Source organism: Mauremys reevesii, linkage group 1 (genome assembly GCF_016161935.1).
Source record: "Mauremys reevesii isolate NIE-2019 linkage group 1, ASM1616193v1, whole genome shotgun sequence".
Classification (NCBI taxonomy): domain Eukaryota; kingdom Metazoa; phylum Chordata; order Testudines; family Geoemydidae; genus Mauremys; species Mauremys reevesii.
This window is the reverse complement of record NC_052623.1, coordinates 257,188,254-257,214,304: the sequence shown is the minus strand read 5'-3', so window position 1 is coordinate 257,214,304 and position 26,051 is coordinate 257,188,254. Positions and strand designations below refer to the sequence as shown.

Below are 26,051 nucleotides of genomic sequence, written 5' to 3'. Positions count from 1 at the left end.
ACTGATTAGGCCTCAGCTGAAGTACTGTGTCCAGTTCTGGGCACCACATTTCAGGAAAGATGTGGAGAAACTGGAGAAAGTTCAGAGAACAACAATGATTAAAGGTCTAGAAAACATGACCTATGAGGGAAGATTGAAAAAATTGGGTTTGTTTAGTCTGGAGAAGAGAAAACTGAGGAGGGACATAACCGTTTTCAAGTATATAAAAGGTTGTTAGAAAGATGAGGGGGAAAAAATTATTCTCTTTAACCTCTAAAGCTAGGACAAGAAGTAATGGTCTTAAATTTCAGCAAGCGCTAACTGTCAGGGTGGTTAAGCACTGGAATAAATTGCCTAGAGAAGTTGTGGAATCTCCATTATTGGAGATTTTAAGAGCAATTTAGACAAACACCTGTCAGGGATGGTCTAGATAATACTTAGTCCTGCCATAAGTGCAAGGGACTGTTATAGATGACCTCTTGAGGTCACTTCCAGTCCTACAATTCTATGAAATCCTTGGCCTATTGACAGCAGTGGATCTAGCCCAGGCCCTTACAATTACATACAGCCCTGTAGTACAAATAATCAAGGGTTACACATAAGATAGATCTTATGACCTGCTTAAGTAGTTGTGACTAATACAAAGTTCAGAGAACTCTTGGAAGTTTAACCAGCTTCCACTTTCCCTTCTCTCTCTCCCCCTGCGGGGAAGAACTAGGTTCTTACATACAGACCCATTTCAAATCAATGGTGAGAATGCCACTGTAGCGTCTGATGGAAAGGCTGTTGCTCTCTCCTTTAAACACAGAAGTTAGTGTGAGGTTAGAAAGACTCCGATCTGAGACATTACAACTTTGTCACATGGCTGTTATGAGGGGATCAGATGGGATGCCATAGTCACATTAAAAAAAACCTAAAGGCACCACTTTAAAGGCAAAGTACTTTCAACATTTCTGCAGAAGGATTTTCCACTAGCTCCCAATGACAAAAAGACAGTGTCACATCTTGCCCTCCTTTTAATCAAAAAACAAACAAACACAAACAAATCAGCTTTACTGTTAAACACATTCTCCTCTTCCCCCACCCCAAAACGCACTCCTTTACCAAGACCGTGTAGCTGCATGGGGTTTAAAAAAACACCCAGAACAGCAAAGCACTACACAGGGTTGCAATAATTCTCAACAGTTGACTTTTGAAGGAAGAGGGGAAGAATTCAGATTCATGTTGCCTGTAATACTAGGAGGAAATATGTGCAATAATGCTTTGTCTTCAAAGGCAGAAACCACTAACTGCTTCCTTAGCAATTCTTAACCAATCCCTCTATACCACACTGTTGGGTTGCACACATCTACCCTAAGGTTGCCGAACTACCACTGCTTTCACTACCAAGAAGCCAGGCATGAGGAGCAATTACTTCAGACAGCCAAAGCAGGTGAGTCACAGCACTGCCTCATATTTAGGCAGCAAATTCCCTCCAATAGAGCAACAAGGAGGCCCTTCTTGTTTGGATACTTCTCACCTCCTGAAGCAGCTGCCTTTCAAGAAAGGCTTATGGAAACCAGATTACACAGGAGAGCAGACAGACTATAGCTATCCGGCCGGGATGCAAGTCAGCTGATTCTTTTACCCTAGCTATGCCATCGCTTTGCTGCTCCTCCTTTATCCTCTTCTGGCAATGCCCTCTGATGGAGCTGGTTTTCTGACAACGCATGAACACACACAGCTCTGCTACAGCTCAGAAACATGTTAGAAAGATTTAGGTTGCAGAGGGCAGTAACCTCCCAAGGATACAAACTAAATGCCTGCTCCTACTCAAATGAACAGAACTACCAACTTCAGTGGGAGCAGGAGAGGGCCCCCAAAAGCTGATCAGCGCAAAACTCCTAGTCAAGCCATAGCAAAAAGGAGCTAGGTGATTGACATTTCAATGCCTTTGTTTATTCCTAACATAGGTTACTCAAACCGCAGTAATGCATGCCTGCCGTACCTCCTCCTTCCAGAGAGAATCTTCTTGGGTGGGGATGGCTAGTGAGATAGAACCCAACAGAAATGAGGTGGGAGGGCACCAACTGAGGGCAGAGTCAAATGTGGACTGTATTGGGCAATTCAGCTTGAAAAGAGGTCAAAACAAAAGCAAAACAAAAATCAAGAGAGCCTTCCTCAGAAGTGACCTTTTAATTGCAACCAGCTCTGTTCAAGTTCTTCAGTCTGTCAAACACTACTCTTGTAGGGAGAATTCATGCAATACAACCTCAGAGGATAGACCACAAAAGTAGCAGCATGTTTTTCTCCTGTAGGAAAGCAGTCAGAGTCCAGGAGAAGCAGAGGGAAAAAAAGACTCCACTTTGCTGACCCAGCACTTGGGAGGCTGTAACATGCTACATATTACACTAGTTAAAATAGCACTAGGAGGGCCTTGATTTGCCTGTGCCAGGTTGTTTCCCTCCTTTCCCTTCCCTCAACCTCAACTCTCTGCTCCCTCGGGTTAGGAAAGACCTTGAATCTCAAGTAAACAACTGAGATGTCTGCTGGAGATAAACCCCATGGAGAGATGGAATGTGCCTGCCTCTAAGCACCTCAAAAGGCACAGATGCTAAATCAGTGATGCAGTGCAGGAGATTCTTTGAGGGGGAGGTGTGTTTAAATAAATACATGGGTTAAAACAAGGAACTGAGGGGAGTGTAGGGTGGTCAGGCTGAACCCTATCCAGCAGCAAAATCCAGAAGAAAGAAGGACTGGAGTGTCCATTCTGCTTATGGCAAGGAACACTTCCATAGTAGTTACAGGGCTAGAACATGAAATGCTGGATTATGGCTTACAAGAGAGCCAAGATGCTGAAATAAGTCTAGGGGAAAGGGCAGCTAGATTATTATGGTCTCAGTTCAAATAAGGTACTTAAGCATATGCCTAAGTTCAAGCATGTGAGTAAACCTACGGAAGTCACCAGGACCGAGTAGTCAGTGGTACTGCCTTGCTGAATGAAGGCCAGTAAGAACATCAGGTGCTGCAAGGCAGCTAGTTACTCCTAGGACTTAGCATCATCCATTCAAGTGTTGCAAGGGGAGGAAGGCATCCTGAACACAGCCAGCCTTTCACAGGAACAAGCAAGGGGCCTATTGTCCAGCCAGTGGTCACTGGCCCACACCCATTGCTGAGGAATGAGAAATCTCTATGCTGAGGAGAAGCAGAGCTAATGGGCAGGAAGAAAAATCTGTCACTTTGTCTCTCCTCCCTAACACACACACACACACATCTCACTTCCACCTCTGGCAGCTGAGCCAGAAGAGAACTCCAAGCCACAAGGGAACTCACTGCAAATAGTAAGGCCAGGCTACAACCTCCTGTACCTCTCACTGAAAAATAAGTGGGCTGTCCCATTGACAGCTGCCGGACAAAATCATGATCCACTTAACTGAATGCTCAAGCAGAACAATGACTGGTTAGCTGGTAGCCAGGGCAAAGCACAAACTGATACAAACTCATGGCACTGGGAGAACAAGACAGGAAGCCGGAGTAAGCAGCAGACCCTGCAGAAAGATTCTTCCCGTTCTGTTGGTGAAGTTAGCAAGGATGGAAGGGCTGATGATGAGTCAGAGCCAAGCATTTCCCACACAGCTCTATCAACAGTGCTCACCCCTGCCCTGAGAAGAGACTGCAAAGCACAGCAACTGCAGGGTGCCCTTGTGATATTGGTCACTGCTCAGTAGGGGCTACCTGGACACTATCCTGCTGTTTTAAAATCTTTAATCGAAGCAGGATCCATGCAAATAATAAATAATGGAGGAGTTAGGAGACACCAGGAGGTGAAGAGCTTCTCCATTCTCCTGCGCACCAGGCATGAAATGGGGAGGGGAGGGTCTAGATCACTCCGCCTTTCAAATGCTGGAAATGAGAATGTAACACCTTCTACCATCCCATAATGCAAAGTGATCACGTGATCCTGTCGCACGTCTAGTCTTAACCGTTTTCTTCTGCTATAGATGGGAATGGTGGTTGGACTCCAACTCAACTGCTGAAAGGATGGGCGACTGGAGTGTACAGAGTCTAACCTGCATAATTAACTGTCCCCAGTGAGAGACATGGTAGGGTGGAGGACGTTGAAGAGACTGGGGAGCACTGGGAGGGGACATTCTCCACAGTCAACTCCTGAAGGTTCAAATATGCATGATTTCACATTGGTCCCCATGAGAGAAGGTGCTTTCCCTGAAATCTCCAGCCCCTCAAAAGTCCAGACTAGGCCGAAAGCAGTTGCCAATGTCAACTGTGAGGGCTGGTGAAAAGGTGCCATTGCTCCTATGGATATCAGGAAAAAACCAAACCAAAACCTTGAGCAGTCAATCCTGAAGAAAGGAAAATAAAATCACATTGTGTTTAAAATTATAAATACTTTTCTGTATAAAGTTATTAAATAAATGAGATCCTTCCAGTGACGGTGTGGTGAGTTCCAGTGATGCTCCTAAGCAACGTTCCATAGTCTTTAAAAAGCCATCGCTGCTCCCTGTCTCTCCTGTCCTCAGTTTAAGTGCAGCAGGGGTTATCAATGACTAGCATGACATCAATGCCATACACTTCCAGCAGGTCCATTAGGAAACTTCGGTCACCTTGTGGGTCCAAGCCCATGCCCCGGGCATGGTCAGCTGTCAAGGTCTTGTCCTGGCTGGCTGACACCTCCATCAGTGTCTGAAATATCCGATTGTTCTGCTCCATGAAAAACCTGCAGGACGCACCCAACAGGGAAGAGGAGATGGAATTCAAAAGAAAAATGGAAGACAGATTTTCTACACCATCCCCAGAGTCCCACTTTAAACATTCCTACCTTCTTTCCAACATGGTATTGCACATGTGGTAGGTCAATAGTGAACCTTTTACTCAACAGGCTTCAGGCTGGCTTATTTAAGCTGGGTGCTGACTCAAACACATTTATTGTGGGGAATAAAAGACCAAGTGTAGAAATGCAACATATGTCTCCCCTAATACAGTGTGGGAACTGAGTGGACAAAAGCACCAAGCCACTATGCTGACCCAAATGATTTCTCCATTACCTGTTCTTGAGCCACCAGATTCTAGCTATGACTAAGCTTCAGCACCAAACAAGGAACAGAACTTGGGAGATGAAAGTTCGATTGGCCACCTCAAGGTCTTTCAGGTACAGCACTGTTCCCTGGTCCCATATCCTCTCCAACCACAGTCTAGTTTTAAATGACTCGAGCAATGAGGCTTCCCCTGAGCGCTGTGGTAGGCTGTTCATAGTCCAAAGCACCTCAGTCTTGGCAAGCTCTCCCTAATAGTCACCCTCAATTTTCCTTTAGACAATTTAATCGCATTACTCTCATGCATATCCCTTTCCCACCACAGGACATGAGCAATAATAGTGTGTGGTGAAGGGCTCCATAGGAGGAGCCAGGGTCTATTTAGTACTTCAGTTGCCATGTATTTCCTCACAGACTGCAGGAACCACACAAGCATTACCCAATCCTTCACCCCAGCCTCCTCTGAAACCGCCACACATGGAACCGCCCAGCCGACAAGCAGAGACAGTTTGCTCCCCACAGCCAGAGCACTGTCTGCATCTCAACAAGCTGTTTGGCCTCCCCCAGCATAGCCAGGAATTCTGAAGAGGGTCAGAAGATGCTGGTGTTCTAGAAATCTCTTCCATTTCCAACCCATGCTTTATGGGTCCCCATATCCCCTCCAAACACTTCCAGCCCCCCAGACATCTCTCTATTTGCAAGCTAAGCTAGTGTGATATGAAACCAGTGAGACAACGACTGGACCCTAGGCTGCCAGTGGTGCACAGGCCCTCAGTGCAAAACCACACTTTAAAGACTCCCCAGAGCCTGGTTGTTATTCAGTGGTGCAGGAAGCAACTCACAAGATAAAGAGGTCCTCTTCACAGGAGCTGCAGTCCTCCTCCACCTCCTGAGAGTACATCAACATCTGCCTGGGAGAAGGGAGGCAAATCAAACACATGTACAAGCAATGAACCCCAGAGCAATAGCGCCAAACAGGATTCTGACTGGAGACATCACCATTTATTGAAGATAAAGGTACTAAAACCTTCATCTTTAATCTATAGGTGGCAGCAGAGTCCCATGGACAGGGCACTAGGCTGGGAGTCAGGAAATCTGGATTCTATCCCAGCTCTGCCCCTAAACCCATTGCATGACCCTGGGCTAGTCACTTCATTTCCGTGCCTGTTTCCCTTCTCACCCTTTATCTACCTTGTCTATCTAAGAATGACAGGGACTGTCATAAACAGATAGTTAAGGGTTAAGGTCTCTTTTACCTGTAAAGGGTTAACAAGCTCAGTAACCTGATGAACACCTGACCAGAGGAACAATCAAGGGACAAGATAATTTCAAATCTCTGTGGAGGGAAGTTTTTGTCTGTGTTCTTTGTTTGGGTTGCTGTTCTCTCTTTGGATCTAAGAGAGGCCAGACATATCTCCAAGTTCTCCTGAAGTATTTTCTACTATCCAGTATAGTGAGTATTAGAAAGGCGGATTAGTCTTATAATTAATTTCTGCATTTGCAATTGTGTGTTTGCTGGAAAAAATCTTTATTTCTGTTTGCAGTTACTTTGATTATTCTGGGGGGGGGGGGGGAGGAGTCTCTCCAGTTTTATAAGTTAGACCCTGTAATTTTTTCCATCCTGGTGTTACAGAGATAGAGTAATTTCTTTCTCTCTTTTAATAAAATCCTATTTTTTTAGAACCTGATTGATTTCTTCCCTTGTTTGGATTCTCAGGGGAAGGGAGGGGGAAAAGTGAATCCCTCTTTGTTTTGATTCAAGGAGTTTGAATCAAGGTATCTCTCCCAACGACTAGGGGAGGGGGAGGAAGGTGGGGGAATAGTTTTTTTCCCTTTGTGTTAAAATTCAAGGAATTTGGATCTGTGTTCCCCAGGGAAAGTTTTGAGGGAACAGAGAGTGTGCCAGACACTAAAACCTGGCTGGTGGCAGCTTTACCAGATCTAAACTAGGATTTAAGTTTAGAGGAGCCCATGCAGGTCCCCATCTTGTGAACGCTAAAGTTCAGAGTGGGACTGACTAATACTGTGTGTTTGCACAGTGCCCAGCACAAAGGTGCCCTGATCTCAGTTGGAGTTTCTAGACTCGGTTTGTATTACAAACCACCACCATAAAGGTAATGAATGAGAGGGTCAAAAGAATAAACCAAAGCAGCAAGAAATCAGGAAAATGAAAACAAGACAATTCAAAGAAAGTGAAGAGATTGAGATACTGGTCCCATCACTCCACCACTCAGGTCCCCTCCACTACCTCTGGTCATTGAGCCGCCGATATTTTTCCTTGTCGGCACTGTTAATCTTCAGGAGTGGCTGCAGGTGCTCGTGGTGCGTCTTCACATTCTGGTTATCCACATAGACGTCGTAGAGATCTCGCTTCTCCTCAAAGATCTTTTCTGTCGTACCTGCCGAGACCAGGGGGAGAGGAAGATTTTCAGACACTCTCCTTGCAGGGTGGCTGTTCTCTCTTGCTTCGCTGTTCGATGAGAACAAGACACAGCCACACCCAGGCACGTTACGATCCAGTGATTGTTGGATGAGAACAGGACCTGGCCACACCCACGCAGGTTAAGATCTCTTCTCTATTATTTCACAGTATCTCTCACCATCAGGAGATTTTTTTCAGCTTAAGTTTTAAAAGGTACCTCCTGATCCATCAGAGATTGCAGCTGGGGGTGAAGCAGTAGGGAAGCAAAGAGGCTGCAGAACTTACAGGCCACATAAGACACTTCAGTCTCCAGCATTTCTATGTCTGCCACATTCACATAGAAGAAAGGCTTGGACTCTGGAACGGTCCCCCCAATGCCAGGCAGTGAGACATTGGCTAGGCAGCAACAGCAATACACTGCAGGTGAGAGAAAGGGATAATACAATGCCCACAATATTCCCTCTCAGTAGGGTCCACAATGCCCCCTCCTTGTTTCTCTTGTCCCCATTTGCCTAAAGTGCTCCTAAACACAGTGTTTATAGCACAGCATAGTGGCATCTGACCAGCACTGAAACTCTTACATTTCACTCTGACTCTCCCATTGGGCAACATGTTATTTAAATTCTTACTTAAGTTCCTGCAGAATGTTTAGACATTCTCTCCCCCTGCACCCAGCTTGTTGGTGAAATGAAAGTCAGACAACAGCATCTGGTGCTGCCACACAGAGACAAGAGTTCAGGTTCATAGCTCTTCGGGCCAACAAGGCCTGGGAAAAACATGCTTGCAAGAAGTAGGGGAGGGGAGCCTCAGGGTTGCTTTGCAAACCCTGCCCCTCACCTTCCCTAGCAGCTGTCTTGGGAGAACAGCACTGCGTCCCTCCATATCAGCTAGCAGGGGTGTGTGCGCATGTGTACAAGTCACTGTCCTTCAGGCGTGGGAAGGAAGAGGTTTGAGGGTTTTGACCGTGACGCCGTACCTCTATAGCAGACAACTCCTACTGGCGGTGGTGAAAATATCAAAATGCGCTTGCGTAGCAGAGCGAACTTCCAGAGGATGAAGATCTGCTCTCCAAAGAACTTAATGAACTGAGACATACAGCCTGCGGGGTGTGTGATCTGAGGGTCAGGGGAAGAGAACGGCTCATGAGAGATGCTACAGGAACACACAGAGATGCTAAATACAGAAGCAGAATATGGGAGCAAGTCGTAGATACACAGAGCCCAGCGCCACCCACCAAACTTGTGACACTAGATGTGTGGGAGCAAGAGCAACACACTGCAGCAGTGGATAGTTGCCTGAGATACTCAGCCTAAATAACAGGAATCTACCTTGTGCAGCTTAGGGCTCAGCCCACAAATGCTGAAATGCATGGAGAAAACTCCACTAGCTTGCCTAGCAGAGAGACTTGCTATACACAAATGAGCTAGTCCTACACCCATTGGGAACTGCATGTTCATACAAGCTGGACAGCGCCTGCCTCACCTTCATCTCTGGATACATGTATCTGTGGATGGAGGGCAGCCAGTGGACGGGTGGCTGAGAGCTGGAGGTACCCTTGCCAGCAGGGAGAACCCCCTTCTTGTCATCATAAAATGCCTCTAGGTGGGAGTAATGCCCTGGCATCTCCAGCTGGTGTCTAGAAAAGACAAAAAGTAGGAAAGATTTATGGAGTCCACAGACCCCAGGGCCCTTGCCCCCAGCCATATATGTCTCCTAGTCCATGATTCAGCCTTGGGTGCCTCAGGTTTCACAGGCTGTGGCACCAGCATCATAAGCATCTGTATCTTTCAGTGCATCCAAGGAAAATAGGCAGGGCTGAAATGGTCAGGCAGGACTCTCATACTCCATGCATGGAAGAATGGATCCTGGTTTTTAACATTTAGAACAAGTTCAAACAAGATGGCGTTTTCCTGCAAGTCCTCTTTTACCCTTACTTAATTCCCTTGGCAAGCTCTGATTCTGCAGTCCCACTGGACAGCGCTGTGTAGAGAGCAGAAGCATGTATGTAGCCAAGAACAAAATCTCACTGTTGGCTCTAAAAATCTTTCAAGAAACCTTTAGCAAATTGATGTTTTAAGGGACAGGAAGGAAATCAACAATTACTTTGCTCTAATACCTGTTCAAAACAAGCAATTCTTCAGCAGATTAAAAAAAAAAAAAGTGTTACACACTGAAGTGGTCCTGTATTACTAACTCAAGTTTAATTTCTTTCCTCCATCATGATCCTCATTTCCTGCAACACACACACAAGTGGGGGGGAGGGGGAGGAGAGAGAGTACTGTTTCTTGGAAAAAGGTCTTAATGTGGCAACATTTCAAAGTCTTTGCTCAAAGCTCAAACCTTATTGCACATCCAGGGAAAATTACCTTTCAAATGACATGCAACCTGATGTTCAGTGTAGCCTGGGAAACTTTCACATCCAACCATCCACACAAACATTCAGACCCTTCAGTCCAGGAGCACAGGCAGCCAATGCTGTATCCCACAGACAACTTACCGAACCTGGTTCTCCAGGAAGTGCATGTATCTATAGAGCAGGGTGTACGAAGGGGAGAGAATCCCCACAGACTTCATGCGGGCGCCACGCTCTAATTCACTCTCCACAGGCATGTTTTCAAAGCAGGCCAGGCCGAAGCAGAGCCCTTTCCGGAAATAACTGGGGACAAATGTGCAACAAAAGATAACTAGAAAGGGGGAGGGTGGGAAGAGAGGCACATACATGGCATGGTATAACAAGCAGATCCTAGGAAGGGCCATCAAAAATATCAGTTCTCCACCCCCTACATTGCCTCCTGTGCACACAGGCCTCTGCCGTTTTAACCATGTCTTCTAAATCTATTGACAGCATGGTCTACATTACACAGTATTCAGAAAGCTGGGAGCCTCCAGTGCCTCTCCTCCCACTAAAGGCCCAACCTTTGCTAGCACTGGTGCAGTGGAACCTGTGTTAGCAATGATGGGAAAATTTTCAGATGAGAGGCTTAGGTAGAAACCTGGTCCCAGGGAGCATAACGTCATGTTTCCAAAGAACAGTGAGAATAACACACCACACTTCATAAAGCCAGTCAGACTAGCTGTCGTAACAATGGCCTGTTTGGCCCCCAAGCCATCTCCCAGGCTTGTAGAGAATGGAAACAAACACCTCTTCTGGCCAATCGTGGAGTCTACAAGCTCTACAGGGAGCAGCTGTCGGTTCTCCTTGGCCAAAGGGAGGCACCACAACTCGGGGCCCTTGAGAGCAGAGTGGGGAGGAATATGATGGGAAGGGCATGACCTAGAATTCCCATTAGGAGGGAGGGAGGGAAGAGGAAGCGAAATGGGGACAGGACATGATCACTACTCAACATCTAAAGGAGACATCCAAGTTTTTTTTTTTTTAAACTTGTTTTCTTCTGCATTCTCTCAAAACCACAAACAAAAAGCCCTCCCCTTCCCCCATTTTGCTCTTTTCCATCTGGCAAAGAGTTTGCTCCATCCCCACGCCTCCTGGCCCGACTGCTGACATTCCTAATGGAGCCTGAAATTAGCAATTCTGTTTGCTTCCTTGTTTGTTCGTGCCTCATGCATTAGTGTCAGTTTACCTCTAGGAACCCGGTCTGCTATTGTTGGCGGGCCGGCCACCAGAGCAGAAGTCATTATACGTTAGGACCTACATAAAGAGCAGATATTTGATGCAGCAGATGCTAAATATCTGGAAAATTCACTCCAAAGCAGCTAGTTTATGGCAAGTCAATCTGGGGGGCCTTAGCTGATGGGCAGTGTTCATTTCTACTGCTTTGGACTAAGGGAGGAGGGCGTGTGTGGCTAAGGAGGATGGGATGGAGCAGCGCAGCCCAAATATACTCACATGAAATCCGACTGGACTTTGTGCGACCCACTTGCCATGGATTTGAACTCAACACCTTCTAAGTCAATGTCTTGGGGCAAACACCATTCCACCATGTTACCTGTGGGGCAAGGAAGCAAGAACTTCTCATTGGAGGAGAAAAAGGGTCCCACCCTCTACTAAAGATAAAGCAGCAACAAATCAGCGGCAGCCAGGTTTCAACCACTTGGGTATCAAGGAGCAGTGCACTGGTAACAGTATTTTAAAAGGGGAGTTTTCGGAGTAATACAGGGCGGTTATTACATGGCCTTACAGTGAGCTGGGTCTCTCCAGTACCTGAGACAGAGCACAGATGCAACCTTACCACGCTCCATGTACTGCCTGTGAGAAAGACATGCTGCACTGAACACCAGCACATTGCACGGGCCTCAAGAGTTATTTCAGAACCTGTTTAATATCTTGCAGACTTGCCCCTCCAAGGCCTGCCAGGCAGCAGCTACAGCAGCTAGTCCCTCCCGGTACTTGGGCAGGGCAGTGAAGGAAGGGCTAACTCTACTGATGTTCGTGCTGTGAGAGTTCTATGGACAGAAGACTTCAGTCTCCAAAGCTGAGAATCTGACCCCTCTCCTCAGCACTGTAGTGCAAAAGCAGAGCAAAGGGAAGGATGTAAAATTAAATAGCCAGGCATTTGGTAAGTGCATCATGTTGCCATGATAAAGTCTTGGATTCAGAAAGGATTTTAGAAATCCTGTTCAAGAGAGGCAAGAAGCACAGACTGGTAGGACTGGAAGGGACCTCAAGAGGTCATCTAGTCCAGTCCCCTGCAGGCTACGTAATAACTAGATCATCCCTGACAGGTGTCTGTCTAACCTGCTCGTAAAAATCAACAATGACGGAGAGTCCACAACCTTCCTAGGCAATTTGTTCCAGTGCTTAACAACCCTGACAGTTAGGAATTTTTTTTCTAACGTCCAATTTAAACCTCTCTTGCTGCAATTTAAGCCCATTGCTTCTTGTCCTAGCCTCAGAAGTCAAGAAGAATAATTTTTCACTCTCCTCCTTGTAACAACCTTTTATGTACTTGAAAACTGTTATCATGTCCCCCCTCTTCCCCAGACTAAAGCAACCCAATTGGTTCAATTTTTCCTCACAGGTCATGTTTTCTACACCTTTACTTATTTTTGTTGCTCTTCTCTGGACTCTCTCCAATTTGTCCACATTCTTCCTGAAATGTGGTGCCCAGAACTGGACACAATACTCCACGTGAGGCCTTATCAGCATGGAGTAGAGCAGAAGAATTATTTCTTGTGTCTTGTTTACAACACTCCTGCTAATACAGGGGTTCTCAAACTGGGGGTCGGGACCCCTCAGGGGGTCGCGGGGTTATTATATGGGGGGTTGTGAGCTGTCAGCCTCCACCCCAAACCCTGCTTTGCCTCCAGCATTTATAATGGTGTTAAATATATTAAGAAGTGTTTTTAATTTATTGGGGGGGTCACACTCAGAGACTTCCTATGTGAAAGGGGTCACCAGTAGAAAAGTTTGAGAACCACTGCGCTAATACACCCCAGAATGAGGTCTGCTTACTTTATTTTATTTTTTGCAACAGTGTTACACTGCTCTCCACTCATATTTAGCCTGTGATCCACTATGACCTCCAGATCCCTTTCTGCAGTACTCCTTCCTAGGCAGTCATTTCACATTCTGTATGTGTGCAATCCATTGTTCCTTCCTAAGTGGAGTACTTTGCATTTGTCCATATTGAATTTCATCCTATTTACTTCAGACCATTTCTCTAGTTTGTCCAGATCATTTCGAATTTTAATCCTATCCTCCAAAGCACTTGCAACCCCTCCCAGCTTGGCATTGTCCGTAAACTTTATAGGTGTACTCTCTGTGCCATTATCTAAATCATTTAGAAGTCAAATCTCCAAGAAGAATGGAAACTGGACTCTCTCCCCTTTCTGCCAGGCTCATGAAGGGGTATTAAAAAGCCCAGGCCAGAACTTTGTATGTAGATTTATGGCCAAAAGTGAAAGTGTTATGATCACTACTGGTAGGGAGGAGTGTACGCACAGCACATGGTAAACTGTAGCACCAGCCATGCTCATGTCAGTAGAACCTTACTGCTTAAAAAAAAAACCAGGTGTTATACACACACACACACACACACGCCACATATACGGCCATGATATTCATGTGAAAAACTTAACTACTGGCTTAACAAGTTTGTTGTGTACCTTTGACTGCTTCACCTGCACTCTGCCAACAAAGCCATCTTTGTCAAAATTCCAAGCCTCTGAGCAAATCAGCTGGTTGTATTTTTTAGTATATAAAACTTTGTTACAAGAAGGATTTCCTCCTTTTCACTAGTCCAAGGCCCAGTACATGCAATCCTCAGACCTAGACCTGTGATATTTTAATGGTTCGATAGCCCACAAACCACAGGACAGCTGGTATTCCACCTCCCACGCAAAGTGTGGGTGTGGAGACTCCACGACCACTCCTATCCTTCTTGATGGCTCTGCTTGGGCAATGGATCGTTTCTCTGGAAGCCCATTATCTTCCTTGGTAAGACTGGGCAAACAGGAATCTTAAAGCCAACGCCCTTATACAGCTTCCATGGAACACAGCTCAAGCTAATTAATATTTTAAGAGCTGACTGAAATGTTTCACAGATTTCCCAACCTCCTAACTCTACAAGACAATAATTGTTCCAGCAAATACAAAAGTGCACAGATACAGAAAAGATTAAGACTGAATGAATTGGCAACTTGACTATCACCCCAACAAGAAAAAGTTTAATGCCTGAAATAGAAAAGAATATCTAAAAAGTCTGATCTTGGGGTGGAGATGACGAGAGAGAGTATTTTTTGAGATGAAAGATGAGCCATCAGAAAGACACAAAATATTACAAGTCAATCTAATCCTAAACTTTTTCTCAACAGATTTGTGGGCTACATACAGATTTTGGACCAATACAAATATTCAGGGATGAGATTTTTCCACCAAAAGTTATACTACTACAAGCCCTAGCGTGTACACAGTTATGCCAGTATGAAGGCACCTGGTATCAGTATAGCTTACTCCCCATCCCAAACACTATACGTGTATAACAACATCCACTCTGGGATGTGTGTGGGAATACATCACTTTATAGCAGTGTAGTTAAAACAGTACAACTTGTGTGTTTAGACAAGGCCTTAGACTTGGCCAAGACTTTGAGAAACAAGAGCCTAAAATTTGACACCTAAATAAGTAGCAGATTTTCAAAACTAACTGAGCACCCAGCAGCACCCATTTGGGTCAGTAGGAGCTGTGGGGTGCTCCACATTTAAATAAGTGCCTAACTTTAGGTGACTATTTCTGAAAATCCTGGCCCTTCTTTGTATTTTACATATTGCACAAAGGAGGGAGAACATATAATTCTATTTAGCTACTGGAATTTAGTAGCTTGTTTTTCTGCTCAAGTAGACATTGTTTCCAATAGGTTTCGGGGCCTGGTGAGAGAAATAAATACAGCAAGTTAATTACAATAACAGCAGAGATTTCACATGCATCCATTCTGTTCAGAGATGAGGAGGCCAGTCCTAGGTTGTCTTGTCAGCAATGTCATCACACAGCTAACGAAAAGTCACTACAACCAAGCAAGGAAATGGGTAAGGACTCTCCAGAAGATTTGAGTAAGTGTATACATATATATACACCTATCTCATAGAACTGGAAGGGACCCTGAAAGGTCATTGAGTCCAGCCACCTGCCTTCACTAGCAGGACCAAGTACTAATTTTGCCCCAGATCCATAAGTGGCCCCCTCAAGGATTGAACTCACAACTCTGGGTTTAGCAGGCCAATGCTCAAACCACTGAGCTATCCTGCCCCTACAAAGGGGATTTCTCATTTTATGATGGTAGTGCCCAGAGACTGCAATCAGGGCTCTACTGTGCGAGGTGCTGTACAAATACATAAGAAGACAGAGCCTTTATTGATGTACCTGGACCTTTTAGGTGGTGTACAAGGCTGGCGGAGGAAGCCACTATGATAATGCCTGTGGTTTGTGTTTAGAGTTATACATTTTAAAAAGTGGCTACATATAACTGTTTTTAAAACGACACGAGATGATCCTTCCCTGAAGAGTTTAAGGAAGTAGATCAGGGCTCCCTCAACCACAAGTTGTGGTTAGCGCCAAGTTCCCCCGCAGGTTCCTCTTTCAAACACAATTGAAAGTCTAATGCTCATAATGAATCAACTACTGATCTTCAGCTGCATAATTAATAGTAATACGTTATCATTCCACAGCACCTTTCAGCCAAAGTACCTTCAATTAGTTAAGCCTCAAATATCACTTTGGGGGATGGCAAGTATTATCCCCATTTCACAGATGTGCAAACAGACAGAGGTTAAGTAATACACCCAGTTCCACAAATCAGGTCAGTGGCAGAGCAAGTGGAACTAGAACCCTGTCCTGTGCTCTAACCACTGGAGGTCAACATGCTCACACCTGAATAAACTCATTCAGTTGCACTGTTTTCTAGGATCTTCCATTAAAAAGAAAATTAGCCACCAACAGCTGTACTTTTGGGCAGTCGCTCTCACCACCTTGCCCTGTGCGATGACGTGGCAGTCATGGAGCAAGCAAAGAGATAAAAATCAGTCAGGCGAGATGCTAGAGCAAACAAAGGAGCGACTTTTCCCACAGGCACAAGCTTAGCTGCCCACAGTCAGGAGGGAGGGGGAAGGGAGAAGCCTCTGTGAGAGCAGGAAGCCTACTCCGTTCCCTAACCATGCACAAAGCAGCTCCCAGGCTGGTGAGGAAGGACTTCCCAAGCAGCATTCAAACAACTTGAACTTTAGAGCACAATGTGAGGCTTCAAATAGAGAAGCTCACAGGTTCCTTGAAGAACTTTTGTAAGCCATTCATCAGCACCAGGATAAGTCAGAAAGAGCATCAGCAGCTTCTGGAAGGAATGGAGCCAAAGAAAGTTTCCCTTGTAACTTTCTGCACTATTCCTCTTATTTTTGGATGCTCCCAGAAGCTACTGTGACACCAGCATTTAGCTTCTTTATTAAAGTAACCATCTGTTCATGGGGGTGGGGATGGCTGGGGGGCATCACACACAGACATGAAGATCTACATGACAGTGAACACATTTTTAGATCTATACACTCCCAAGCAGTATCTGCAACACAACACTGCAACTCTGTGCTAGTGCCTGAGAACCAGAAAGTGAAACTAAACATGATTTAGCTCAACTTGGAGAATGAAAGAAATACAAAAAAGAAACAAAACAGCTTAATAATGGTGAATTGGACTTTTTCAAAGCAGTTATTGGTTCACTTGTAGGCCTGATCCTCCACTTGCAGGACTAGTAGTCTGGCCACTCAAAGCCAGCTGAAGGAATGAGGCCTTCGCAAGCTACAGTGTTATTAAGAACACTACAGACTTATATTGGTATAATAACTACATCGCTCAGAGATGAGAGAAATCCACATCCCTGAGTGACATAGTTATATCAACTTAACCCCCCATGTAGACAGTGCTATGTCAGCAGAAGAGCTACTGAGTCTCAGGGAGGTGGATCAACTTCACTGACAGGAGAGTTCTCTCCCATCGACTTAGGCCTGCTCTATACTACAGAGTTAATTACGTCAACCTAACTCTTTAAGTATCTACACTAAACTGTAGCTCCTATTGATGTAACTCACCCCCTACACTGACCTAATAACTCTACCTCCATGAGAGGCATAGCACTTAAGTTGATTTAGTTAGGCCGACGCAGTGTCAGTGCAGACACTGTGTTGCTTACATTGACTGTTACTGCCTTTCAGAAACAGTCTCACAATGCTCCATGTGCACTGGACATGCAAAAGTGATTGAATTGCTGTGATGGCTGTACGTCAACATAACTTAGGTTGACTTAATTTTGTAGTGTAGACGTGCCATTAGAACATCTTTAATAAAGCAATACAGTGGTGCAGCATCCCAAACTTACTACTAAGATAGTTGGCTGCCCACCACAATCACATAAGTAGTGAGACACATAATTTGACCTGCTCCTATTTCTTTTAGAGTGCACCACCTGGAAACAATAATGGGGCAGCCAGGGCCGGCTCCAGACCCCAGCGCGCCAAGCGCGCGCGTGGGGCGGCATTTTAACAGGAGGGCGGCAGGCGGGTCCGGCGGACCTTCCGCAGTCATGCCTGCGGGAGGTCCAACGGAGCCGCGGGACGACCGGACCTCCCGCAGGCATGACTGTGGCGGGTGCGCTGGTCCCGCGGCTCGTGTGGACCTCCCGCAGGCATGCCTGCGGATGCTCCACCGGAGCCGCAGGACCAGTGGCACGTCTGCGGGAGGTCCCGCCGAGGCGCGGGACCGGCGCCCGGTAGTGCGAGCGGCGCAGCGCGCCGCCCTGCTTGGGGCGGCGGAATTCGTAGAGCCGCCCCTGGGGGCAGCCAACACTGTGCACAACATTCCAAGATGCCAAACATTGACAAGTTTGATACAAGTGCCCCTCAAAAAATGCGAGACTGCATCTCTCTTTAGCCTGAAAGATCCCACAGCAGTGCTTCTCTTTACTTGTCCCTCCTGTGTCTATCCTACAGATGAGCCCTATCTGGACTCCTTGCTGTTTCTGGATACCCAATAAAGCCACACAAAAAACACCTTTTCCCCTCTCCAGCTGGCAGGATGAGCAAATATACCAACTTACTGTAGAAGGGATGTCCATGGAAAAAGCAGTTTGCCTCTCAAGGACCCTCAAAGACCATCACATTGACATCGTGGCCCTCCAAGAAACATGCGCAAAAGACAACCACAAAGCTGCCAAACATAAAATCTCATGGAATGGGGGGCTGCTCCACCATCTGACAGACATTATCAGAGACATCCTCCCAGTGAAGTAGGCAGCATTTCATCAGAGGAGGAACTGCTGTGACCAAGTAGCTTCACTCACCGGCCACACTGAGAACAGAAGTTGAAGACAGGAATCGCCCTTGTTGATGTGTCCTCGGCATATGACACCGGTTGGAGACAGGGCTTCCTCCTCAAGGTCTCCAGCATCATTCACTGTCAACAAACGATCCGCCTCTTGGCAGCGATGACCAGGGACCACTGGTTTAAGGTACACCTTAGTAGCCAGATCAGTAGACCAAAGACTCTTCACTCAGGCATCCCTCAGGGCTCTGTCCTGGCCCCGATACTTTTTAATCTATACACCATGGATATACCAGCGACGGAGTTGAGGAAATTCATCTATGCGGATGATGTTGCCCTAGCTGTTCAGCATACAAGCCCCCACACCATCAGCTGCACCCTAACCCGAGATCTTAGCACAATGGCTGATTATTTCCAATGCTGGAAACTTAAGCCTAACCCCAAAAAAAACAACATGGTGTCCACTTTCCATCTGAACAATAAAATGGCTAATACCAAACTTGTGGTGCAGTTCTGCAGTGAGAGCGTCAGCCATGAGGCTAACTCAAAGTATCTCAGTGTTACACTGGACCAGAGTTTAACCTCTTGACAACACCTCGAGAACACCCGCTATAAGGTCAGGTCTCATGTCGCACTTATCAGGAAATTGGCCAGAACACCCTGAAGCTCCAGTCCATGGACCTTACAAACCGCAACAACTTCTTTGGTACATTCTGCAGCTGAATACTGTGCACCAGTGTGGTCTCACAGCAGTCACACTAAACGCCTTAACACTCAACTCAATAACGCCATGTGCATAGAGTCGATTTGAGCATTCCTGACACTGGTCAACTGGTTCCCGGTCCTACTGCACATCCAGCCTCCACAGATTAGAAGAGCTGCCCAGACATCTCACTTTCTCAACCACATCAATGCAAACACGAAGACCCCACTGCACGATGACCTGCAGAACCCACCAAAGACAAAATTAAAATCCCACAACCCTCTATGGGTCTGCATCAAGAGACTTACACTTAACTTTGATGCTGAGGCTAAATAGAGAACCACAGGGAGCGTTTCGACTGCTCAAAACAAACAGCTCATTGTTGACCCTGTCAAGGAACTACTGGGTTTTGATTTATGTTGGAAAGACTGGTGCAGATTGAATTGCATCAGGACATCTCCTGGGAGATGTGGACAAAACCTCTTTAAATGGGAAAATGAGGCAAACACCTGTAGGAGACTGTGGTCACTAGGCACAAATGACGGAGCACATCATTTCTGAGTGTCCCCTTTGTTCATTCGCCAGGGGCCTGAAAGACATTCACCAGCTCACTGCTGCAGCAAGGTCCCTACTATCAAATCTAGATATAAATTTGTAATTGTTGTTACCTCCCCAAGCCATACGAAAGAAGTCTTCACCTTCAGCGACCTCCATGGGCTTGGCACAAGTTACCAAGGGGACCATCACACCCTGCGTAGTCATGACCTCCTGTGAGAGCCAGGTTCCTGCGGTATTATGGGACTGTCAACCTCAAGAGCAATGCTTTGCATGCAGGAGACCAAACTTTCTTGGCTACTGCCCATAACTTACTCCCGGAAGAGGTCAGGATACACAGAAACTTCAGCGTATTCAGAGCAAAATGCAAAACTTACTTCTGTGACCCGGCCCTTCTGCCATAGCCACCCTGGTCCTCTCGCACAAAGCCACAAGAAGCCAGTCACTGCTGACTGAAGGAAAGATACCACTATCTGAAGGGTATGTACAAATACATACATAAGCAGGGCCGGCTCCAGGCACCAGCATTCCAAGCAGGTGCTTGGGGCGGCAATCTGCAAGAGGTGGCAGTCCGTGTGTTTTTGCTCCCAAGCAGCGTGCCAAATTGCCGCCATGGAAGGCGGGGGCAGTCCCTGTGCTATTAGGGTGGCACGCACGTTTCCGTGGCGGTGGCAATTCGGCGGCAGCTTCTATGTTCAGCTGTCCGTGGCAGCGCAGCTTCTGTCTTCCGGTTGAAGACAGAAGCTGCCTCCGAATTGCCGCCGCCGCGGAAACGCGCGTGCCGCCGTAACGGCACCCGGACTGCCCCCGCCATCTGCAGCGGCAATTCGGCACGCTGCTTGGGGCGGCAAAAACAGTAGAGCCAGCCCTGCACATAAGTGATGCATATAAGACCCTAGATCGAGGCAGACAGAACAGCAGCACAGCATGTGTGAATGTATATGGCAGGTATGCTCTAACCTACCAACAGGAAGTTAATAATGGACAACAGCAGATGCAGTGGTGAGCTAGCAATGAAGGGGTTAGCATTTTCTGTAATTTCAGTGTCATGATTCAGCACTGCTTACTTAGGTCAATAACAGAAGAGAATTAATACCAAGTTTGTGTAGGACTGAGCAAGATCCCAAGTGTGTGATGAAAGACAATTGAGAGATAAGTTCACCACTCCTTGGGAAAACAACATTAATCTCTTGAGCACCAAACAAAAAAATCAGAGTCGCCTGTGCAGACAGAACTCAAGACAGGTATGACACCAATAAATATGTAGCAGAGCTGTGATTTGTTGGGTACAGTCAGCAGAAGGCATGGATCAGTGTTCACGTCGCACTCCCTGTCAATACCCAGCCCAAGCTGGGAAGCTAATAATCCAACCAGCAGACCAAATTCGGAGAATCCTGGTCACATGCCACCTGAGGCACGTTGCGCATACACTAAGAAGAGCAGCAGTACAAGTCAATGCTCTACATCAGGGGTCAGCAACCTTTCAGAAGTGGTGTGCCGAGTCTGCATTTATTCACTCTAATTTAAGGGTTCGCATGCCAGTAATAGATTTTAATGTTTTTAGAAGGTCTCTTTCTATAAGTCTATACTATATAACTAAACTATTGTGTATGTAAAGTAAATAAGGTTTTTAAAATGTTTAAGAAGCTTCATTTTAAAATTAAATTAAAATGCAACACACCCTGGACCAGTGGCCAGGACCCAGGCAGTGTGAGTGCCACTGAAAATCAGCTCGCGTGCCGCCTTCGGCACCCGTGCCATAGGTTCCCTACTCCTGCTCTACTTGCCCATCAAGGGACGTAATTTACTTCTTCCATACAGATACTATTGCTAAGGCTAAGATTTTGTCACGGATATATTTAGTAAAAGTCATGGACAAGTCACAGGTAATAAATAAAAATTCATGGAAGCCCGTGACCTGTCCCTGACCTTTACTAAAAATATCCCTGACAAAATGGGAAGGGAGGAGTGTCCAGCACCCACAGCTGCTGGGGCTCCAGGGTCACCCCCACTGCACAGCAGCTGGGAACTCCAGGGCCCCCTGCTGCCTGGGTGCTTCCCCGAGGCTGATGCGGAAAATGTCACAGAGGTCTCTGGAAGTGACAGCTTTCGTGACATAATCGTAGCCTTAACTATAGCTACAAGACATCGTTTTCTAAAGTTATTTGTGGTAGAGAAGTATGAAGAGCAATTGTTTCCCCCCCCCTTTGAAAAGCTGCATGTGGACAATAGAGGTCAAATTTGACCACTTCCTTACATCCCATTTTCACTATTTCCCTGTGAATTATATTGTATAAGTGGAAGCACTTAAGTACAACCCTCCACAGCAGATAAAACCAGCACCAAAGACAAGATGTACTGGTACGTTACCCGCCATTACCCAGTACTTAAAAATACGGCTAGAAAGTAGTCCAGCTTCTGCAGAACCACTTTTCATTCTGTGTGCCCAACTACCTACTCTCAAAATGGCAGAGGAGTTTTAGGAAAAACTGAGGTTTGCCCAGGGAGACTCTAATCATATTTAACATCGCACTTATTTGGAATGCTAAACCTCACTCCCTTGATTATTATACTGTGGGGTCTAATACACTGTCATAACACCACTGAGGTCACCTATTTTGGTTGTACCTTAGAGAAAGCCACCTCCTGAACTAACAGAAAATTAAATTCTAGTGCTAACCCCTATTTCCCATATGCCCTCTTCTCCCACTTACTTATTCTGACGTGGCAACACACCTACCTACATACATTTTCTGCCCTGCCTCCCCTTATCCCCTCTGGACGTGTAGAATCAGTAAAAAGGCAGTGAATCTAGTGAGAATGGAAGTCAAAGATCTTGAATTCTTATCGCAGCTTTGCCACTGACTTGCTGCATGGTCATCAGACAAGAGAGCCTCTCTGTGCTTGTTTCCTCCTCTTCTACCTATTTCACAGGAATTCTGAGAGGCTTAATCCCTTAACATATGTAACGCACTTGAAATTCCTAGAAGAAAGACGCTCTAGATAAGCAGAGTGTTATTAATCTGCACAGGTCCCATGATGAGGAAGGGAAAGCAACACCAAGATCTCAAAGTTGCATGAACGGAAGTAAATAGCACTTCGTTGCGCTATACTTGGCAAATATAATGCAAGCCACAGGAAAACAACATGCATGCTGGGGAAGTGGTCAGATACTGTAGTGATGGTGGCTATGTTCATCACCATCTAACACACTGTATGTGCAGCAAGTGACTGTTTGTAGCCAATGTTTGGTGGGTGAGGCTTCCATGGCTTGCTTCAACCCACTACCAATAAATACCTATGGCGAAAACAGGGACACACAGTATAATATTTTCCTGTGAGAGAAAGCTACAGAGACCTGCCTCAGCTCATCACCAGAATAGAGGGTGCTGAAGTGGGGAAGAGTTTCCCAGGGCTTTTCCATCACCCCATGAAGATCAGTGGGTTATGGGGAGGATTTAAAGGAGGAACGTAGCAATCTTTTCTGAAAGAGGGGGAATATAGCAGTGTTTTCTGGGAACTGGCTGCCCTCCACCCCCAACTCATCACAGTGATGATCAGGCTGCTGAGCCAGGGAGTAGGGGAGGGAGAGATTCCCACAGAGTTTCTCTCTCATCCCCCATGGGCATGAGCACTAGATGTGGGAGGCAGGTGTGCAATATCTCCCTTGAGAAAGGACCTGTTGCGGCATCCCCAACCCATCACGGGGATGACCAGGCTGCTCAACCCGAGGGGTGGGGGGAAAGGAAGGAAGAGGAGCGGGATTCCCGAGGTGTCTCTCATCCCCTGGAAGCGTTTTCCTGGGGACCTGCCGAGGCCTCCCCAACTCAGGACAGCGATGACCCGGCGGCTCAGCCTGGGAGCGCGGGGCGGGGAAAAGAAGCGAGATTCCCGGAGTCCCCCCCATCCCCAGCGGGCACATCCCCGGGGTGGGGGTGGGCGACAGGGGGCAGCAGCGTTTCCCGTCACAGCGGAGCCCGGGGGGATGGATGCGGGAGGGGCTCCCGCCCACCCGCGGCTTCCCCCGGCCGCGCACGCAGGGGGCGCAGCATCCCCGCGGGCCGGGCCGGGCCGGGCCGCCCTTACCAGAGCGGGGATCGAAGGTGACCACGAACACCGCCACGATCTGGTCCTGGTCCTGGTCCGCCTCCGGCCCCGCGGCAGCTCCCCGGGGCCGCCCCGCGCCGCGCCGCCCCCGGGGCCAGGCTCCAGCCGCCCCGCTCCGGCTCGGCCTGCGGCAGGGAGACCGCGGGGCCCTCGGCCCAGAACAGCAGCGGCGCCTCGTCTGCCGGCTCCACCATGGCCTTGGCCCGCCGACTGCGCCGCGGAGAGCCGGGCGGGCGGGCGGGCGAGGAGGGGGGAGGGGGCGGGCGGCCGCGGAGCAGGGGGCGGGGCTAAGCCCGCTCGGGGGCGGGGCTTCAGGGCTGTGAAAACGCTCTTGTCTCGCCGCCCGCTTGGGCCGGTCACAGCCAGTCACGTGACCGCGCGGTTCCGGGCCCGGGGGGGCGCTGTTTGGAGTCGCAGCGGGCAGGGGCGCGCGGCGCGTTCCGAGGCGGGAGCTGGGCACGCGGGGAGCTGCTCCCACGGGGGTCCCCAGGGCGCTGTAGCCGGGTCACGTGTGTCTGCATGGCGAGCCTTGATTGAGGGCGCTGGTGCGCGCTCCAAAGCTTCCCAAGGGGCGCCAGTGACAGTACCCACAGGCACCCGCAGTTCCGTCACCTCGGCCCTTCAGCACCACGGCTCTAGAAGGACAGAGATGAAAACACACCTAGGTCCTGACCCTGCAAACTGCTTTGCATGGGTGGGGTTGAAGTGGAGGGGTCCAGCAGTGCAGTGCCATTTACAGGACTGGGGCCTAAATCGGTGGTTTTCAACCTGTGGTCTGTGGACCCATGCGGGGTCTGCAGACTATGCCTAAGATTTCCAAAGGCATCTGCACTTCCATTTGAAATTTTGTAGGGGTCTGCAAATGAAAAAAGGTTGAAAACCACTGCCCTGGATAGATTGGACGTACTGGGTGCTATAAAAAAGCAAATGCTGTATTGTAGTATGATGCTACTGTGCTATTGCCTAGAATATTTTTATTATAGTATTATTTCTATTGCTCTTTGTTTTAGGATATTTATATCCATCCCCATTGTATTAGGTGCCATTACTTAAACCTAGAAGTACATCAGTTCCCTCAGGAAAGAAAAACTAAATTCTCATCTTCTTTCCTCACAGATTAAAGTTACTTTCTTAAGAGGAATTAAATCTACATTGTTTGTTTCCTAGAGCATGCAGCTGGGGCCAAAACTCAGAGATGAGTTTTATACCCCAAGAGTGGAGAAACTGCTGGATTTCAAGTGACCTGGAGTTTGTACAAGTCAGTTTCTCTACTGAGATTAGTATCCTCACAACCTGGAACCTAAACTGTCAATTTCGTCATCCCTGTTAAATGCAACTGGCATAGTGGGATGTGCAATCAGATAATTATAAATATGGGTTATTTATACTGTACCAGGTGATGTTAACTTTTCAGTAATGTGCACTGCGATTGTATAGATTAGATTATAAAATTATTTTGATATTTTTTGAAGGAAAAAAAACCCAACAGATATTTCTGCCACTGATCCAAACATTAGACTGTCATTTGCTGCAACATTTCTGAACTATATTTTCTGTGCTAATATAGGTCCTGATCCTGAAAGTGGATGTGTGTGGGCACCCCATTATACCAACAGAGAGCCCAGTTAAAGTCAGTATGGACTCCTGCACAGATCTCTTCACAGAATTAGTGCTTAAGGATCAGGAGTGGCTCTAGGAATTTTGCCACCCCAAGCACGGCGGCACGCCGCGGGGGGCGCTCTGGCAGTCGCCAGTCCCGCGGCTCCGGTGGACCGCCTGCGGAGGGTCCGCTGGTCCCGCAGCTCCGGTGGAGCATCCGCAGGCATGCCTGCGAGAGGTCGACAAGAGCCGCCTGCCGCCCTCCCGGCGACAGGCAGAGCGCCCCCCGCGGCATGCCACCCCAAGCACGCGCTTGGCGCGCTGGGGTCTGGAGCCGGCCCTGTTAAGGATGTAGTTTCCTTGGGGCTGTGCCTTATGACTTCCACTGTGTTATGCATAACACTGAGAACTATTAACACTCCATATATATTAATAACTATTAGTACAAAGGTAACCAAAATAGACATAGATATTGAGGTGTAATCTGGCTAGCGCAAAGGACAGAGATCCAAGACTCCTAAATTTCTGGCTCTACTGCTGATTCTTTTTGGGAACTTGGAAACATCTATGTTTCTTGAAAAAATCACTTAATGTTCCTGTGCATTATTATACCTATCTTTATAATCCTAACAGAGAAGAATCTAGAGGCCCTGGTGGATGCTCTTTCATCCCAATTAGGCAGAATTCCCAATTAACAGTACACCTCTTTTCAGAAGAAATGCTACTGTCCGTGTCGTTGTAGAGCTCTACTGAGCATGGCATACTAAATCAGCCCATGGAATTGAGCAGAGGCAATATCTGCACTATGGTAGAAACAGAACCTATTGCCTGCTCCATGTCAGTGCCCTCAATAGCTAAGAGATGCTCATCAGGAATAGTTGGTTTAGAAGTTGCAAG

At 47.2% G+C, this 26,051-nt stretch overlaps 1 protein-coding gene across 1 annotated transcript; it reads right to left on the bottom strand.

Annotated features, from left to right (window-relative positions):
* Window positions 1–611: 611 nt before the first annotated feature.
* DENND11 (DENN domain containing 11) lies at window positions 612–23,749 on the bottom strand. Its single transcript, XM_039482182.1, is given in 10 exon segments — window positions 612–4,693; window positions 5,852–5,920; window positions 7,258–7,408; window positions 7,717–7,848; window positions 8,408–8,546; window positions 8,914–9,067; window positions 9,929–10,087; window positions 11,279–11,378; window positions 23,535–23,655; window positions 23,657–23,749. Coding segments are annotated over 10 exon segments (1,314 nt in total). The 3' UTR covers window positions 612–4,497.
* Window positions 23,750–26,051: the final 2,302 nt, after the last annotated feature.